This window comes from Micropterus salmoides, unplaced genomic scaffold (assembly GCF_014851395.1).
Source record: "Micropterus salmoides isolate LMB-PRFRI ecotype aquatic unplaced genomic scaffold, ASM1485139v1 Ms_hic_scaffold_6, whole genome shotgun sequence".
NCBI classification, from domain to species: Eukaryota; Metazoa; Chordata; class Actinopteri; order Centrarchiformes; family Centrarchidae; genus Micropterus; species Micropterus salmoides.
The window spans coordinates 30,058,535-30,078,270 of NW_024044348.1; the positions used below are offsets into that span (position 1 = coordinate 30,058,535).

The 19,736-nt window shown below is 38.7% G+C and overlaps 1 protein-coding gene across 2 annotated transcripts in view; it reads right to left on the reverse strand.

Moving 5' to 3' along the window:
* Positions 1-1,316: 1,316 nt before the first annotated feature.
* Positions 1,317-19,736, reverse strand: part of slc6a2 (solute carrier family 6 member 2) — a 30,998-nt gene continuing 12,578 nt past the window's right edge. For both annotated transcript variants that reach the window (XM_038701621.1, XM_038701622.1), the window contains exons 5-15: positions 14,690-14,828; positions 13,792-13,926; positions 13,059-13,162; positions 8,524-8,648; positions 8,176-8,288; positions 6,929-7,057; positions 6,027-6,126; positions 5,191-5,291; positions 4,224-4,391; positions 3,243-3,314; positions 1,317-2,867 (exon numbers count right to left, since the gene is read on the reverse strand). In XM_038701621.1, the coding sequence (XP_038557549.1) occupies positions 2,844-2,867; positions 3,243-3,314; positions 4,224-4,391; positions 5,191-5,291; positions 6,027-6,126; positions 6,929-7,057; positions 8,176-8,288; positions 8,524-8,648; positions 13,059-13,162; positions 13,792-13,926; positions 14,690-14,828 (1,210 nt within the window). In that variant the 3' untranslated portion in view covers positions 1,317-2,843. The remainder of the gene's footprint in view (positions 2,868-3,242; positions 3,315-4,223; positions 4,392-5,190; positions 5,292-6,026; positions 6,127-6,928; positions 7,058-8,175; positions 8,289-8,523; positions 8,649-13,058; positions 13,163-13,791; positions 13,927-14,689; positions 14,829-19,736) is intronic.

The window sequence follows — 19,736 nt, forward strand, 5'->3', positions numbered from 1 at the left end:
TATGCAGCTTTTTGGAAATTGTTACTTCAAGAGTAATTGATAAACATGGAACCCTGGCATGTGTGCCGCAGAGGATCATGAACAATAGTAGCTTAGACAGCAAAGGACATGAAGGCCCATATACCAGTGGTACATCAGGCTAACAAAGGGAGAGACAGTGGAAAGGCCTATTCAGCCACTATGAGAAGCCCTCAGTCAGCAGTAAAACACTGAGTTAGACAAAAGGGACCCATACCTGAGAATCTCTGAAAACTGACATTAAATCAGAGCACATGGTCTTCAGGTGTGTGTAGAAGAATTTCTTTATTATCATAGGGTGAATACTTCAGACTTCTTCATAGATAGTTGTCACTCACGTTCAACAGGACATTGGTATTGTACACATTATTTTTGTAAACAGAGTCCAGGAAAGCCAGGGTGTATTTGTTCACATCCATATGTGACAAAATAGCCCAGGGTTACACTGAAGAATATTTTTTCTAAATAGTTCATCTTAGCTATACATCGAACACCATGTTATGACTGTGGACGGTTACGCTTAAAATACTTTACATTCACGTTTTGTTATAAACAATTTGATAAATACAAGATTAGATATAACAAAAGAATATATTTATATATTTTATATCTCCTTATATATTCGACATGTATGTGTTATTTTCTTTGTGGCTTTATTCCTTTCAGTAAGGGTCTGTTATGATTCAAGGTTAAAATTCAACTTCATTATAATAAATAAAACAGAGAAACAGAATAAGATAATCAAAAACATTCCTAAAGGAACATATTGGCACTTCTTTGGTAATGAAAAAGTAACATCACAAGAAATGGTTCAAATGAAAATATAACAGTTATGCATTTAACATAATAGTTATACAGTGCAGTGAAAGAGGCATTTGACAGTTGTCACTCCTCCATGTACTGTACACTAACAGCATACTGTGTGGTTGGCAATGAAATCCCAATACACACACATACATTCTCTCTCTCTCTCTCTCTCTTTGGAGGGAAAACCACAGATATCCCTCAGAAGCACTAAACAAACACCTGCAAAGTAAAACTCACACAACAATAATACAAAACAGTTTGTAACAGTTAAGCCATTTGTTTCTCACATTCAGTAAGCAGCCTTTCTTAGAGATTAAGGTCTGGTTGCAGTGTTTCCCCTAGGATTTTTTCCAGCAGAGGTACTGAAGTGCGTATATTTTATTTTGCTCCGCCGCAATATTTTTGCATGTCCACTGACACTAGAAGGGCTTTAGACACATTTGTATACAGTTATAGATGTCGAATTACGTTTAATAAAATGCTCCGTTTAGCTAATCAAATCAAAACAGAAAACCTAACCTAGTAGAAACCCTCGCCATCTAGGCATAGGCGACGTTACATTGATTAATAAACCCTGAATTTGATCCAATATTTGCTACTGACGTTTCTACCCATAACCCATGTTTAACCCATAACCCTTATAGAGATATAAGCTATACTAGCACTGGTAGATCTGTTGCACACAACACTATCATCATAACACATGTGTGTATACGTTTAAGAGGACTAATGTAAATTAATGTTTTAGAGAGCTACCGCTGTGTTTCACTGTATTAAAAAAAGGGTGTGTGGTGTGGAGGTGGGGCAAAAACAGGATATTGAGGACATGTCCCCACTAGATATTACATCATTGAGTTAGATAAATAACAGACTTTCCATAGAGACAAAGAAGGTACCCCCTTTGATAAGGAGGAGTGGCGTACCTTTTTGTTCTGCTCCATCTCTGCGTCTTCACTGAACTTCGTTGTAATAGGTAGGTGGCGCGACTGGCAGCAGAGCCTTCGTTGCCCCCAGCTGAGCGTTTGAACAACCGATAAAAGTCTCATAAATGGTGGCAATGTCTGGTAGGTGAAATACACAGGGAGATGATTGAGGCTACTGAGAGACGCTTGCTGCTTAAAGTAGAGATAGTGTTTGAGTTTATTGCATTTGATGAGACAAAACTGCGCTGCTGTGGAATGCATATAGGGGAAACACAACAGAGGGTTTTTTGAGCCTGGCCATTCGAAGCATAAGAGGTGAATGGACCCTGCTTCAGTTCTTTTAAAACTTTGTAGTGATGCATGCAGTATTCCCTTTTCTTTAACAGAATGCAATACAAAAGCATTATATCAGGCCGGTTTTGTCTTTCTTAAGGAGTTTGGCCTTAATACTTTGTTGGCCTTCAGCGTTTTGACTTGAGTATTAATAAACTGGGTCAAATCGAGTTTGGCAGCCACAAACTGTGATTGATTTGGTGGATTCCTGAGTCAACACAGTTTGTCATTTCTTCCTGTACGGACTGTAAGAAACCTGGAGTGTCTTGCTTGATAAGGCACTGACACAGATAAGCCACTCAGCCAACAGAACAGCCAAAATTAACATATAATATATAATAATAAATAATCATAGGCCTAGGAAAAGTTCAAAAATGTAAATGTTTGGGTCCCCTGTATAGGCATATGTGGGAAAATTGGATTGTTTTGGCTTTAATTGTAGTTTCTGTAAAAAGGTAATGATGTCCATGGGTAACTAACAATACATTTTACCCATAGGGTGCCTGTCCCCTGTGAGCTAAAGGTGTTGAATAGGTTTCAAAACATTAACAGGCATAACTCTGAAATCAAAGTGCTTGAAGCTACTGTTGACAACAAAGGCCTTCGGTAGTAAATGCACAGGGAGATGATTGAGGCTGCTGAGAGAGGTTGGAGCCTGTTGCTCTCCTTGTCTTTCCAACCACTGGTGGTACACAGGAACGCCAAACAGGAACGCCAAACACCAGATGTGAGGATGGACGAGGGACTTCTGAGAATTTGTCATCAGATGGCCAACCAATGCTTGAGCTGGAAAACAAAATAAAGTCTTGCACCTTTTTTTTGACTTAATGTGAAATGTATTTTATTACATTTCACTGTTACAACTGACTCAGTGATGCCTGTTTTATCTAAAAATCTAAAAATGTAATTTACAGTAGTTGTCTTTATCATGTTGTTTTTCTAAGCCATTTATTAAAAAGATTATCCAAAATTACTATCTCTGTCTTTTTTTTGCCATATTGTTAATTTTGATACTAAATATTAGCAGTACTACTGTGTTATGACTCATAGTACACATCAATTCACAGATAATGTGAATGAATGAATGTGTTCAAATCCAAATGAATTGCAGCCATTTAGCCAGTTCAGACTGGTTTTGTTCAAACAAAAATGTGTCCTTACTGTGAACTGCCGTACATTTCCCTCAGCCACCAAATGATGTTCATGTTCTGGAGTGATGCAATAGGCTATCCTCTGCAAAACATGTAATTACAAGACATCATACTCAACACTTCTCAGAAAACAAGTTTATCATCTTCAAGGCATACATAAATCACACTTCAGTATATCTCAATATATCTTCTTAAAATGTGTATTTCTTAATTCTGCTTAGATGAGCCAAGAGTCAACATACTACTTGAGATGTAAGACAAAATGCAATCAAACTAGCATCAATTGTTGGTAAAACAGTCATTATGGACTTTATCTCTGACAAAATATGCCAATCCTCAAACCTGTGAGGAATCCTTATCAAGGACTTCAAAGATGTTTTTCTGTTTATTATGAGTAGGAGACAGCCAAAACTTGATAAGCTGTGACAGGAGGTTTTGGGAACAACATGTGTCCTGAGAAGCTGAGAAGAATCTTCAACCCTGAGTACCAACGGGAAATGTTACACTGGAGTGAAGCTGACACTGGTCGATTGCTGAGGGATGAAAATAGCTCTCTGGTGCTTTGATGATTACGATCACAAACTCTCAAGGCTTTGAAGTGATTATTTTTTCTCAACGTGTTCTCACAGTGCCAGTGTCATCAAGTTGAGAGACGAAAGTTTACTTCTTAAACAGATTGATGTTTTCAAGTTTTGTTTGAAAGAACATACGGTATGCCCTTTCGTAACAGTTGCACTGTTTACCAGTGATAACATTTGGCTACTGTTATGCAAATCAATTTGCACTGCGTGTGAAATCTTATTGTATATACCAAGTACAAATTGTTCTCATGAAGTACATGTGTCATTCGACATTGGTTTTACCATATTACCTCCTTTTTAGCGATCATCCTTGAAGTAATTTAAGTCAATGTATAGCTATTTAATATCTACTAAAAAGCAGCTTACAATGACTTTTTCACCCTGTGTGACAAGCATGTTTTGATACTGACCTCTTTGAATGTTCCTGGTACACTGCAGAATTTATAAATGGCGTAGAAGGGGACAAATAGCATGGAGGACATGGCCACACCCCAGCCAACTATGTTAGCCCAGTTAGGGAAAACGTAGTCATCATACTTCAGGCCTGATGATGTCACAGTACTGGCTATTACCACAAACTGTGATAGAGAAAAGAAATAAATAAGAGTTAAATAAGAGAAACAGACACAGAAGGAGTGTTAGATATTTTTGTATTGGTCCTGTAATGTTGGTCTTTTCAATTGTATAATTGCAGAGCACATCCATGGATGCTATGAGAAAAAGGTGGGATGAAGTGGAAAATAATTGGTAGGGTGTGGTGTCATTACATTACTCATTTCCTTTGTTATTAGCACAATTGTGTATGATGAAAATTCTCACAGAGAGGACACATGTAAGTGTTACACTCCATAAAGGCAATTTTAGACAAGGATGTGTATTCTTTTAGAGAACAGAGGCTTGTAATTGGGGCAGTACGCTTTATTTGGTATACCAAATACATATCTGTAAACAATGAGAATTTATTTTTACGTGTGTTCCTTTTTTAAACAATGCGACCAATGACCAATTCTCCTGCATTGCAGCCTGTGTAACTGCAAAATCCCACTGATGTCCAGGGGAGGGTGTAGACAGCCATTTGTATTAGAGGAAACACATGGCTGTCTACACCCTCTCCTTGACAGCAGTGGTCACAGCCATATGCTTCCTCTAATGCATGTGGAGTTGCACACTACTTATTTCACCAGCCAGTGAGGAACTCGCTAAGAGGTTCAATCTATCCTCTCTGATCACACCTTCCCTCTGGGTAGTGATGTATAAACCAGAACCACTACTGCTGTTGACTGAACCTAGGCCCCTATGGTGGATGGTGAATACCATTATCCCTGTACAGGAAAACCAGCCCAAAGTAACTACTTGTATGTTTCTTATTTCTCTCACCAGCAGAAAAGCTGGGCTGACAAATTTCCAGCATAGTCTCCAGTAGAGTCCTGGCTTGAAGCCCATCATTCGCTCGATATCTTCACTGAAGCGGTCCACACCTAGAGTGAACATGAAAAGTTACACAGCAAAGGTTACTGTGGAGATTAAAGTTACAAGATCAGTCAATGTTCTTTGTGCCAAGTATGCAGTCTCACTGGACAATAGGAAGATACACAACACATGATGGCCTTCATCCTTGTAGTCCTAGTCTGACCTGGGCTGACCTTGAATTGACATAACTCATATGCTTTTTGGCTTATTTGATTTCATTGCTGTTATTAATTTTATATAGTTTTTATCTTTTGCTTTGGTTGCACAATTTGCTTGCTATGGGATCCCTCATGAATTGGGCCCTTCTATGTTTCATTAATTTTTTCCCCTACAATATTACCTTACCTTTTTCTGAGGTTTTACAGATGAAGAGAGAGACAAGGCTATAAAGTTTAGATAAGCCTGCTATGTCTTACAGTATTCAAATTTATAACTTGTGCTTTGTTTTATTTTCCTTGTGGTTGACCTTGCTCATTTGTGTATTGCATATGTGAAAGTACACAGAGATACCATGGAGAAGCTATAACAACTTGCTGATCGTTACAGAAAAGTACACCATGTAAATTATTTTCTGATTATATTTCTCTGTATTTCTCAACTTGACATGCTGTCTCCTTTTTTTCACTTCTGTCATCTGTAGATAGATATCTTGCTAATTTCAGTAATGTTGTCAATGCCATTTTAGAGTGGAATAAGACAAAGTGTTCAGAATATAAATATAGTAGGACTGGAGAATTTCATACCATAAAACCATGACACTCCAATTGCCTCGATCAACACACCAAACAGTATCGATGTCCCTGCTGCATACTTATCTAACAGCGTCAGCACGTAGATCCCACCCTACAGAGAGGGAAAAGGACAGAGAAAATTAAGTGTCAGTGGTACACTGTGGACCCTTTTGAGGTGACTTAAAGTTCACTTGCATGGCAAGAACTGACGTCTGAGCACTGACAAGCCTCACGTGGACAAAGTGGTGATCCCATGTGTATTAGAGGTTTTGCATGATACATCTTTGATTTGTATCCTCTGTGGTTCAATCTGTATATTGTGCCAGGGAACTAGCCTGGGAAAGGCATTATTCACTTTCTCAATAATTGTATTGATTTGATTTGAAAAACCATGTGAATCACCAACATAATACTTTTCTGTCTCCAAAGTCTGTTTCTGTAATCGGTAGGCATTTCCTCTGGTGCTGAAACCATGTGAATGAATAGGGACTACAGAGAAAATTAATAATTTGCTTCCTGGATACAACTTTAATGAAATTCCAATTTGTTATCAGAGTGTGATGCAATAGCTCATTCGATCATTTCTTTGATAGAGAAAACAACATAAGACTAGAATAGTTTCAGGAAACTGTTTCAGTTTCACTTCCTTATTTCATGTTTTGAAACAGGCCATTCCTACATAGGTATACCACTAAAACTAAGATACTTTACAACAGTATTTATTGTTGTGAGACAGCCAATTCTGTAGTATAGCTTGTTCTAGTACAGTATTTGGGCATGACTGAAAATAATGCAAAGTTACGTTTTTCTAAATAGTTACCAGGAGTGAAACAAAAGAGTGAAACATTACTTTGACAAGTACTTCATTTAAGTCTTTAGTGTAAATATATGGCTATTTGAAACCTAATACTGACATTAGTAATGCAGAGAAGGGCAACCAGGAAGGTTCCAAAGGCTGTGGCAAAGGTGAAGAGCTTCCTGTTTCTCTTGAGGATCTTGAAGTCATCTGTCAGGCCTGTGATGACTGCCTCCATGCCACCCATCTAGTGGACACAAACCGAGAGAAAGTGACACAAGAAATCTGTACCCACCGTGTGTCTTTCAAGTGTTCTCTAATGGACAGGGTTAATTTGCCTAGACTTTTATTTGAGGATTTCAGTCAGTTTTCAATGCATGCACACTTCAGTACTTCAGTGTTTTGTATTTTGTAGTTTAAAAATACTGTAAAATAATTCAGAGATGTCTACATGATGACATCTTCATGAGATGCCTACGTGATGACATCATAGAAATGCTGCCTCTGATTGGTTCCTACTCAGTAATTTTCATAGACAGAAAATTGATCCAGACCCGAAGAAGAAGATCAAGGTGAGAAATGTGTGGGTCCCCAACTTTCCATCTATCTTTAGCATAAATTGCTACAATTCTTAACAGTTCATGTTAAGTTTTGGTGTTCGTTTTAGTAGCCAAGGCTAAATTGTTAACCAGTTTACATAATGTTCTAGCTAATTTTCTGACCCAAGTAGCAGCTCTCACAGTTCACATTAGCTTGCTACATCCAGCATAAGTTTTCATCGGTAGTACACGACAATAATAATGATAAAGCATTTCAGAGTTGAGCAAACTGTTGGTTAAACAGTAAACTATTGGCTACTTTAAAACTAATGACAGGGATATGTGAATATTTCATCTGTTAACTGGTGGCACATGTCAGATTTATAGGATGACAAAAGCTGTTGCTTTCAAACACACCACTTAATCAGCTGAGTCAGTGTGCTGGTAAAGGGATAGATCAAATACGCTGATAGATAGAAGGTTTGAGAAGTGATTTCATAGTAAACTGAAAAAGTATTTTTAGTATTTTTGAAATACAATAATACACTTGAATATAGGGTATTTGATATCTTTAAAAAAAATATACATTTTGATGTATTTTTGTCCATCCCTTTATGTAGGCATGCAATTCATCAGTAATATTCACCACAACTTGCATGCTATTCTTGTATTTGCACTTTTATACATGTACTTCTAACAAAGTTTTGAAACATTTATTTGTCACTTTTGCATCTTCATGTATCTGTTCGTGTGTGTAGCAGAGTTAAAAATATTTGAACTTCTGGTCATAAGAATATGATACGGTTTTATAGAGTGGTCAACTTACCGAGCTGTCAATGCCCAAAGTCAGCAACATGATGAAGAACACAATAGCCCAAAATGTTGAACCAGGCAACGTAGAAATTGCTTCAGGGTAGATGATAAACACCAATCCTGCCCCTGGACATTCGCACATACACATTCACACACACACACACACACAAAAGTTAATATTTTTTATAAACAACATAGTGCTAATTTGTATGCATGACTAAATATTTTATCACAAAATTTCAAAGCAAGTGAGGAAAAAAGATATAGAAAATGCCTATGTATATAGGTATGTATATATACACAGAATTACAACAATATAAAATATTAAAACAGTGTTTGTATCTGGAAGACAAGCACTTGCCTTCTGTTGCCACATCTTCAATTTTGACCCCATGTTTATAAGCCATGTATCCAAGTACAGAAAATATGGCAAACCCTGAGAAGAAACTGGTGACACAGTTCACAGTACTGGTCAAGAGAGCATCCCTAGATAAAGAAAAGAAACACAACAACAAAAACAAGTTCAAAAGAAAGCAGGGTTTCTTCATCAGTACATTGTACATTGCTAAACTCAACTGTCCAACCTTGAAGGTCCACAATGTTCTACATCTGTGGTTTCACTTGTAGCTTGGCTAAAGATTCACTAACTTTTTTTGAACAGGGACAAACTGTCTCTTGTGTCAAAAGCAAAGTATTTCTCTGATATCATTGCTAGAAATGCACACAGCCCTAAGACCTTGTTCAGTGTAATAAACACTGCACTAAACCATGCTACTGCACTCCCTGATGCTACCTCTGAAATTACAGAGAAGTTCTTAAGGTTTTTTATTGATAAGGTTGACGTCATTAGATCTGGTATCTCACCCTCCGGTCTTGACCCATCTGAGCTAGTCCCATGCCCTGTCTCTTTAAATTATTTTGAGCCTGTGGCCTTGTCTGAATTGATCGATATAGCCTCACTCATGAAGCCTACTTTTGCTCCAACGGACACTGTCCCCTCGCGTCTTTTAAAAGAGGTTTTAGATGTTGTTGCTCCCAGCCTTTTGTCTATAATAAATAGCTCTCTTATAAATTGAATTTTTCCATCCACTTTTAAGCATACTGTGCATTCAGCCTCTTATTTCTTATTCTATTCTTATTTCTAAATTATCTTTTATGTCTAAAATTGTGGAGAAGGTCATTCTTTCTCGACTCTCCTCGTTTTTAGCTGAGTCAAGTTTCAGGATACATCACAGTACAGAAACAGCACTGCTTAAGGTACTAAATGATTTATTGCTGTTTGGTGATTCTGGAAATTGTGCTATTCATCTAACTTGACCTCAGTGTGGCTTTTGACACCGTTGATCATGACATCCTGCTGGATTGCCTCCAGCAAGGGGTTGGTATCCAGGGTGTCGCGCTACAGTGGTTTCACTCTTATTTGAAAGATAGAACTTTTTCTGTTAACATTGGTAACATTTCCTCTTCTTCAGAAGCAATTAAGTGCCTTGAGTACCTCAAGGTTCAAACCTGGGGCCAATCTTATTTTCTTTGTATATGCTCCCCTTGGGCTCCATTCCCCATAAACATATTATACCACTGTTATGCTGATGATACACAGCTGTACTTACCTCTGAAGCCAGGTGATTCAAAGTCCTTACAGTCTATTTACAACTGTCTAAATTATATTAAGCGTTGGATGGCAATCAACTTTCTCCAACTAAATGAAAACAAGACAGAAGTAATATTATTTGGTTCCCCTAACTCAATTGAGGAATTATCAAAAAATCTGGGCCCCCTGTCCATTAATGTCCAACCTTTTGCTAGGAACTTAGGGGTCATCTTTGATTCAGCATTAAAATTCGACAAACATATAAACTCTGTTGTTAAAGGTAGCTTTTTTCATTCAAGGGCCATAGCAAAACTTAAATCCATTCTCTCTGTAAAGGACCTTGAAACTGTCTTGCATGCAGAGATGGGGACTCGAGTTAGAGACTCGGACTCGAGTGTGACTTAAGTCGCACACACAGTGACTTCAGACTCGACTTGAGACTTGTCCTCAAAAGACTTCAGACTCGACTCGGACTCGAGGTGCGGGACTCGTGAACAATGTTTATTTTTTAGGAAACGTCTGATGAGCTTGCCGTTATTCCCTCCCTCCATTACCTATAATCTGCCAACGTAACACGTACTATCAGCTGCGCACGGCCACACAACACTGGCAGCTGCCGTGCCATTCATCATAAACCTTTACTTTAAAACTTCATACAAGACCCAAACAAAGATGCGCTGAACGCAAATAGGTTCCTGTGGTGAGTAAACATGTTTAGCTCAGCATTGGCCATCTAAGGTTAGTGTGCTTCTTGCTTTAGCTACGACCTACGGGAGGTTCACTCCGACTGTCGTTCGCTATGAAAAGATGAACGAGCGTGTGTTGACGTGCCAAACTTGTGGTGGTCAATTAACGTAATCATTACGTCCCGCTGGCTGCCATCATGTTAATTATTACCATGGAAAGAGGTTACAGGTTTATTGTTGATCATGTAACCTTACAGTTTTATTTAGTTATAATGTTACACTGGTTTGAGAGTGGGGTGTGTGTTAACTTACAGTAGTTTAAGCTGCAATTAACTGCATTGCACAGGTTGTGCTCTGTAAGTTAAAATCAGGTTACAGCTTTATTGTTGACCATGTAACAGTTTTATTTAGTTAACTTTACACTGGGTTTGAAAATCAACAGGGTTTGTTGACTTACAGTAGTTTATAGGCTGTCATTAGCCTAATTGTAGACACATTGTACATTAGGCTACATGGTTGTGCTCTGTAAGTTAAAAACAGGTTACAGGTTTATTGTTGATTTTGCAATGTCACAGTTTTATTTAGTTAACGTTACACTGGGTTTAAGAGTCTGGGGAGTGTTTTGACTTACAGTATTTATTAAGTCGTCAATAATTGCATTGTACGTTACATGGTTGTGCTCTGTAAATGAAAAACAGGTTACAGTTACAGAATTCCTTATAGCTATGCAGTTTTATAAGCAACCTGGATTGAATGCAGCAGGTGATACAACATTCGTAATAACCACGAGAGACTTGAGACTTGACTTGGACTCTAGCTCAAAGACTTGAGACTTGACTTGGACTCCAGCTCAAAGACTTGTGAGCATCTCTGCTTGCATGCTCTTATGTCATCTCGAATTGATTACTGCAATTCCTTGTACTTTGGTATCTGTCACTCATCTTTATCACGCTTGCAGCTTGTTGAAAATACAGCTGCTAGATTGTTAACTGGTACAAGGAAGAGGGACCATATATCCCCAATATTGGCTGCTCTTCACTGGTTACCAGTCAAATATAGAATACATTTTAAGGTGCTGTTAATTGTTTTAAAGGCATTATATGGACTGGCACCATCTTATATTTCAGAACTCTTAATGTTTCATCACTCCTCCAGACCCCTCCCACAGTTTCGTATGAAAACAAAGGGTGACCGTGCCTTTTCAGTGGTGGCCCCGAGACTGTGGAATCATTTACCCCTGATTATTAGATCATCCCCCACTATCCACACTTTTAAGTCTCGACTTAAAACATATTTTTATTCTTTGGCATTTGAGTCTGTTCAGGGGCACCTGCACTTGTGTCTTTATTTATCTTATTGCTGTATGTTGTTGATTGTTGTTTTTTGGCCTGTTTTAATTTATCTGGTTTTATTTTCTATGTCTTCTTCAGGATAACTTGTCCAGCACTTTGGTCAACTCTGGTTGTTTTTAGATGTGCTTTATAAATAAACTTGACTTGACTTGACTTGACTTGTTAAGAGAAACTAATCCAGTATCATTCTTTTGACCTGAACATGTAAAGTCAAAATAGGGCGAAGTGTTATTTGATATCTTTCAAGTTTGCCATAGGTTGATCTTCATCCAAACACTCTTTTAGGTCACTTTTTAGGTTTTTCAGGTTATGGAGAAGTTTTGTTCTCTGTTCCTTGTTGGTGGTTTGATCTGTAATTAGTCTGTGGCCACTAATGTGCGGTTGTCTGATAAACTGAACAAGGTCAACTTGACCTTGGCCTCCTCCTCGGCTGAAGGAGCAGAAAAAGCTCAATGAAGCATTATCTTCCCATTGACTTTCCCTCTTTTCTTTTCTTTTTGTATTGCATGCAGGCTGTGATAGAACCTTTTCAGTTGTTATTCAGCCGTACAGTACACTTTGCTCCACTCGATCAGGTCATTTATAACCATCTACAGCATATGACAAGCTAATACATTCATTACAAACAGAAAGACATTCATATTAGTTTTCAATACAATTTCAAGATTTTATTTTATTTTAAGTATGATCTGCTAATCATTTGCCAATTTTCAATTGTAATTTAATTTTTTTCTTTTATTTCAATGAGTCTTTTGATTGGGGGTGGCATAATTGTTATAACACAGTACTGCCCTGATTTGGCTTGGAAGCCTCTGTGATAACACTGTACATTATATGTCACCCCATTTTTAGTTAGTGATACTGCAGCATACAAAATGTGTTTTGGCTGCTGGGTGAAGTATGGTAGGTAGATGCTGTTTTGCCAACAGCATCTCCCTACAACGCCACCACTGCAACCTATTAATGTGGAAAAAAGATTAACAAAGCTCAAAACCTCATGCCTGCTTTTTCTGAAGAAGATCAGCACTATGACAAATGAGTCAACAAGCAGCCTTTGGCTATTTTCTGGCCACCCTTCCTGGCCTGTACTTTATCTGTCCTGCTAACACCTGGCCATTGGAGTCAGCTGAACAGATTAGCATCACCTCTGCTGCCTTGTGATCCAGTTACATGCTGGAAAAGGCAGACTGCTCAAACAGCAGGATGTTATGTAGCTTTGGGCTTGTTTTAGACTATCCAAAATCACAAATACAGCGCAAGCTCTTACCTGTAGCAGTTGTTGTCAAATTTGTTATAACTGGCAAATGCAATGAGCACCCCAAATCCTGCTCCTAGTGAGTAGAATATCTGGGTGGCAGCATCAATCCACACCTACGGCAAAAATAAGAGAGGAACAACAAAGCTTTTGACAGGGGCTGACAGGAATGTAAATGCTGATTTCCATTATTTAGGCAATTATTTTCATTTTCTAGTACTGTCTTCTGAACAAGCTGTGGGGCTTTCTTTGGAAAACACATGAATTTGCCTTACACATTTTATCAGATAGGAACACCTGGCTCTGGTTTGCACAAAAAAAGAAGTGAATTAAGTATATACCTGCCAAATGTAAAACAACTGAACTTTTTCTCAACCCTTACACATACATCAGCTCAGCTAGTGGAAGATCTTATCTATGCTTGAACAGAGTACATTCATTCATATACATTAAGTATGGGAGGCACCAGTGGGAAGTTAGCCCTAACCTTCAGAGCGAGAGTTACCCCACCCAGTGAATTACAGTAACAAAGATAGAAGGCTCTCTAAATCCACAATGACTCTGACGTTAATGTTACTCGTGAAGTCTAAGAGAAATGGATAGACTGGAAATTCCCACAGCTTAACAAAAAACTGGAGGTCAACAAGTAACACTTTTTTGCATTGGACTTTTTTTCACTAGAGACCCATTCAAAATCTCTCCAATTCCCATTGATGGGTTGTGACCATTATGCATTGTCTCTTGCCTCTAGATTGTTGAGCCGCTTGAAGTCGATGTGGAGGTAGGCCCTGATGCCGTCCATGGACCCTGGTAGAGTTATGCCTCGAATCAACAAAACGAAAAGGACCACATAGGGCATGGTAGCTGTGATGTACACCACCTGAATACACATACAGAACAAATAGGTAAAAGGGGGGAAAAAACCCCATCTTATAACCCCTTTTTCAACTGAACCATTTTATCAATAAACGGATACAAAATGTGTCAGTATATAACAAAAAAAGAAAGAAATGCTATTGCCCAATACTGTCTGACTCCAACGGTTGTACGGTTAAGTGGTACACAAATACAGCATGTAAAAGCAATTTCAAGGTGCGGGGTTAATTCGGTAGGTAGAGTGTGCGTCTAAAGTACAAGGCTGAGTCCTTACCGCAGCGAGCCGGGTCAAATCTGGCCTGTCACCCTTTGCTCCATGTTGCCCCCTGTCTCTCTCTCCCTCATTTCCTCACTCTATCTGCTGTCCTGTCATAAAAAGGCTTAAAAATGCCCCAAAAATATCTTTAAAAAAAAAGCACTGTCAGTACAATATGTAGTGAGTATGATAACGTAAACACTATGATTGCAATTTACAAATCATAGTGTTAGCTCCAGTTTGTTGCTTGAATGCAAGTGACTACAGTATATTATACAGCATTGAATGTAAAGAATAAATGTGAGAATAGATCTTCACAATGTTTATCACCGCCTTTTGACTGGACCTTTTTTGACCCATTACCAACAGTTTATACTGAGCTACTTGACAAGTTTTCTGCAAATTCTTGTACATATAGTATACTAGTATAAATGATTTGGATAAAAAAAGTATAATGTATAAATCAAGAAAGCAACTGTTGTTGTTGTTGTTTGGTGGTCCAGACATGTACCTTCCCAGAGGACTTGACACCTTTCCAAAGGCTGAAGTATAGGATGAAGACCACCACCACCAGACACAAGGTCAGCTCCCAGCGAGGCAGGCCCAGGTCCTGGATACCCCTACTCTCATGGAGATGTAGCACACCCCGTCTGCAGAAGGACACACACACAACGAAAAAAAGAAATACTATATCATGATAATCCGTGTATGGTTCGTTCTTTGATTATTTCGTTTCAAAACCAAATCAGAAAAAACTAAAAAACAAGTCGTTTTTTGTTTTTCTGTTTTAAAACCAAAACGGAAAATTATTGATTTTGATATTTAATGAGTCTTGGGTAGCTTTGTGTGTTACACTTGATAAACCTGCAGCAGATACACTTAGGCGATGGCGGTGCCGATTAAATTTAATTAAGATGAGCTTGAACATCAACATAAGTGGGTTTTTAGTTTGAAAAACTAACGGACGATATTATATAGCTGCAGGACCGGAGGCTGCTATTGGCTCCACGTTCAGTTTATAACTCACTAGCAACTGGAACAGGAACGCTTTCCTGAGAATCCTCCGGTTTTTAAGATGTCTTTAGTTTAAAATTAATTCAGTGATAGCTGTCAGGACATCCAATGGTACACAGCAAATACGAACTTTTATCAGTTAATTCGGCGAGCTGTATATTAAGGATTAAAAGGTTCAGGTAATTTTCGTTCTGGCTCTCTACACTGTTTCAACCTGACCTTTATTTTATGAGATAGAAGAATTTAGGCGCTGTGGAGAGCCTCCAGCTGCAGGAACACATGGATTAGGAGCTTCAGACTTCATCCAGTCAGAGGGAATGACCACTGATCGTCCAGTGCGCCAGTTCTACTGGCAATGCAACTCATAGTGGGTGCTGGAGCGTACAGGGCGTAGGTCGCGGGAGTGACCTGGTGCGCTGCTGAAGGTCGGTGATCCCTCTGGCTGGATGAAGCCTGAGGCTACTGATTTACGCATGATCCATGATGATAGGAGACAGAAAAATAGAAATTAACGGCAAAAATAGCATATTGTCGATATTTTAGAGATATGTTGATGCTGACGTACTTAATCTAGAAATTGGAGAATTATGAGTGCTTGAGTGGCTCCTCCATCTTGAGGCGAAACATGTATATTCTCATATTTCATTTTTTCGTACATGGCTATGATAGGCCTGTAGTGCTTACTTCTACAATCATATTCGCCATAGTTGATATGAGATGCGACTTGAAAAGAAATAGCCTTAGCTTATAGGATATAAAATAAAATAAATAGCTTAAATATGTAATATTGACTTTTTGTTTCACACCATAGGCCTACACGAACACCGTTCTCCTGGTTCTGGCCCTCCTTTCACCCCAACTACATTCTTACTCAGTCTTTTCTGTTAAATATCATATACCTGCCTTTACAGTCACAAACTGACGATACAGGGCTGCCCCCACTGCGTTGACCTATGATGCTATAGGGATCCCCAGTGCGTTACAAACAGTCACCGATAGGCCTTGACCATGCCATATGCGATGAGTCGGAGAGTGAGAACAGGTTGTAGGGATACAACACCGGTCAAAGATAGAACAAAACGCAGCTCCTTTGTTTTCAGTTATGGGTTTAAAACAGTCTGTTTTTTGGTTTTCTGTTTTTCCATTTTTCCGATTTGGTTTTGAAACTAAATAATGAAAGAACGAACCCTACACGGATTCATAATATCTAGAAAATATTGTTTTAATTCTGATATACTGTATACTGTCGCTCATATCAGCGAAGTGTTTTAAGTATTTCCAAGAAAAAAATGCTATCACCACTACTCGGCACATGTAATGTGTTGTAATTTTTCTATGACATTTTATTTTTGGGAGGGCTGCATCTTAACATTTAGAGACATGTTTCTTGAACAGGCCCACCCAGATTCAAATCCATCTTGGGGGAGTCTAAACAAAAAAACACACACTGTAAGTGCCTGAGGTGAAGATGACAGATAAGGTATGGGACAGAGGCTCTCTTAGGACATGCATTATAGCACTTCATATTCAAACTAGCATTTCTAACCTATACTGTCACTACAACCTGCAACCTACAACCTGCTTGAAGTGAAAAAAAATAGGTGCCAGTCCCCCCGACCCCCACCCCTGCGCACTATCCTGAACCACAAGATGAAACTAGTAGATATAACATTAACAACTTTGCGCATTAACCACTTAATTTCTTGCATTCTGAACACATTTTCTGCACCAAGTTAAGGAGGAAATGTCTTTATTTATATGATGGGAAACTAAATTAAGGTCACAGTTGACAATTCAAAATATAATGGAATAAAATTCAGATAATTCAGTAATCAGCTTTTGGACAATGCAAATTTGTATCTTCTATATTTCAATTGCATTGCATGTTTTCCTTTTGTGCATTGTTTCATTTGTTATTTAACATTTGTAGTTGCTGTTTTTCAAAATACTTTTAACAAAAGCGTTCGAAAAGTGATGGAGACATTCAGATTCCCCAGTGTAAATGACACCTATCTGTCAACACTTTTACATGTCCCGCCCCATCCAGGCTGTGATTGGTCGGTTCACGACAAGCGACACTGACGAGCTACACTGAGCACACGGCTGCTTGACAGGCACCCGAGCTTCTCTTCTCCCTCATCTCTCTCCGCTGACAGAGTTTAGCAGGCAGGCGAGAACAGGAACAGGTGAGCGTCACGTAGCGCCCAGATAACCTGACATGGAGAGGGCAGAGGAGAGGACCGGCAGCTTGGGAGAAGTCCCGGTACGCAAGAAAATGTCCCGGTACACCAAAGAGTAAAATGTCCAGGTGCCAGTACTGCGTACCGGGGCGTTCTGGCCCACTTCAAGCACTGCTGTCACTCTTATGTCATCCCAAGTTCATCATAGGCCAAAGCATTCAGTTAAATGACTTACAATATTAGAATATTAAATCACTTAGAGATTAAATTTCTTTCACCTAAAGTAAAGTATCCATCTTGGTGAAAGCTACACACAAAATGCTTTCATACAGTTAATAATGACCTCTGGCATTGTTTCGCTATTATCAGCTATTCTCCTCAACCCAAACACCTACTGTCAGATCAAGGTGAACGTTCAAAGGTTCAAGTGTTTTATCATGACATAATGAAACAAAGGGAGATAAATTGTGTCTCTTCCATCCCTATCTAATTATTGTTTCCAGCTGCAAGCTGATTCTTTGAAGTTGTACGCTTCCTTTCCACTATTCTGAGCAGTCATTCTGTTTACAATGGTGGGGTAGGGACAAAGTTAATGTGATGGATTGCAAAAAGTTGTTGTGGCCACTTTGGTCAGAAGCTGCTGTCAGTATTTGTCTCATCACCAGGTGACAGTATGGGCCCGTCAGCACTTCTGAAATGTTGTTAAGCTCATGTAAAGAGGACCATGACAGAAATGGACTTCATACATGAGAATACATTTAAAATAATTATTTGGAACTATGCTTATTTGTTTTCCTTCTGCTTAAGGTACGAGGATGTGTTTAGCTTAGCTTAGCATAAAAACAGAATACACATAACCATAGCTTTACAACTGACTAACATGTATCTTGTTTGTTCAACCCATAACTGAAATTTGGGATTTAAGGGGAGCTTGTAATAATAATAATAATGAATAAGTCATGCTTAAAGGGGGGAGGGGGGGCAAGTTTGAACGGTGGGTTTTGGGGGCCTGATTGAATGATGGCAGGGTGCTTGCCTGTTGAATGTGGTTGGGGTGAGCAACTGAAAAGGCCCTGTCATCCCAACACCTGAGACTTTTTTTGGTAAACAACAGCTGCATGCAGAAGGAGCATAGTTTCTCCAAACGGAAGTGCTTGTCAGATGGTTAAAAAAATCTCAAAACCTTTCCAAAATCTTTAATTAATCATGTCTAGCCCCTTTCTGTGATGGCCAAGCCTATTTTGACTAATTAACCCGAGACTTTGGCAAGATCATCTACAGACTTTTAATGTTACCAAAATAATTTTAATTCGTCTGTTTTTTTTCCCATAAATGTTTACTTTTAACACACAATTTTACATAAATGCTATTGTAACCAAACTTGGAGCGTCTGTGCGGATACTCGATTTGAGCTTTGCTGAGCGGTCCTGGGATAATATTCCACAAGGGGGTGCCACACATGCAAAAGGTTTATTACTCGTAATTTGTTAAATGGATTTGTAAGATCTAGGGTCACTACTCAGTGAATGCACAAAATTTGGTAATGATTGCTTATGGCTTATTACACCGAATGTAAATTTCTAGACATTTCTCATTCCAAACTTCAAAAAAATCTAAGAAAATCACCCGTACGTCCTAGAGAGCTGAATTTTTTAAGCTGAAATGTGACAAAGGTTTACCCACTGTAATCTATGGTCAATTCAGAAGTCAGTGAATCTATATTTTTCATCTCCAGAAATCTTCGTTCAAATGCTACCAAAATTCACACAGACATTCTCTGGATATCCGATATCAAGTGTTTCAAAGGATTTTCAAATCGGTCACTTGGTGAGTCAAGTCCTACTTTCCAACAATGAGGTGTTCATATCATAGTGAGTCAAAGTTTTCCTATTTTTCCTTGGTTCCCGAGACACAGCCTAAACCTTAAAACTTGGAAACACAAAATTTTGCAGGTGTGTTGAACATTTTACCCACTAGTCAGGTACATATAACGATACTCTCTGATCTCAAGGTGATGCTGTAAAAATCAGCTTTGCGTTTCTGCAATTATCTCTTGGCTTCCCAAATACTTTTATCACTTTAAGTCATCTGCATCTGGTCTTCTCCTCTGAAAATGTCAAATGTTGCATTTTTCACGACTTGCTTGGATCCCGATCATCTTTTGTTTGTTTTATTTGTTTTCAATTTGGACAGAGACAGACCAGTAGTTTTCCTGTGCCCCCAATGTTATGCTCAGCCAGCTTAAACTCATCCTGACTACAGTTTGATACTTAACGCACAGGCATGAAATTGATTGCAATCTCTTCACCTCACTCTAAGCCTAATAGCCCCATGAACCTTTACGAGTCCCAGGAACTAAACTGA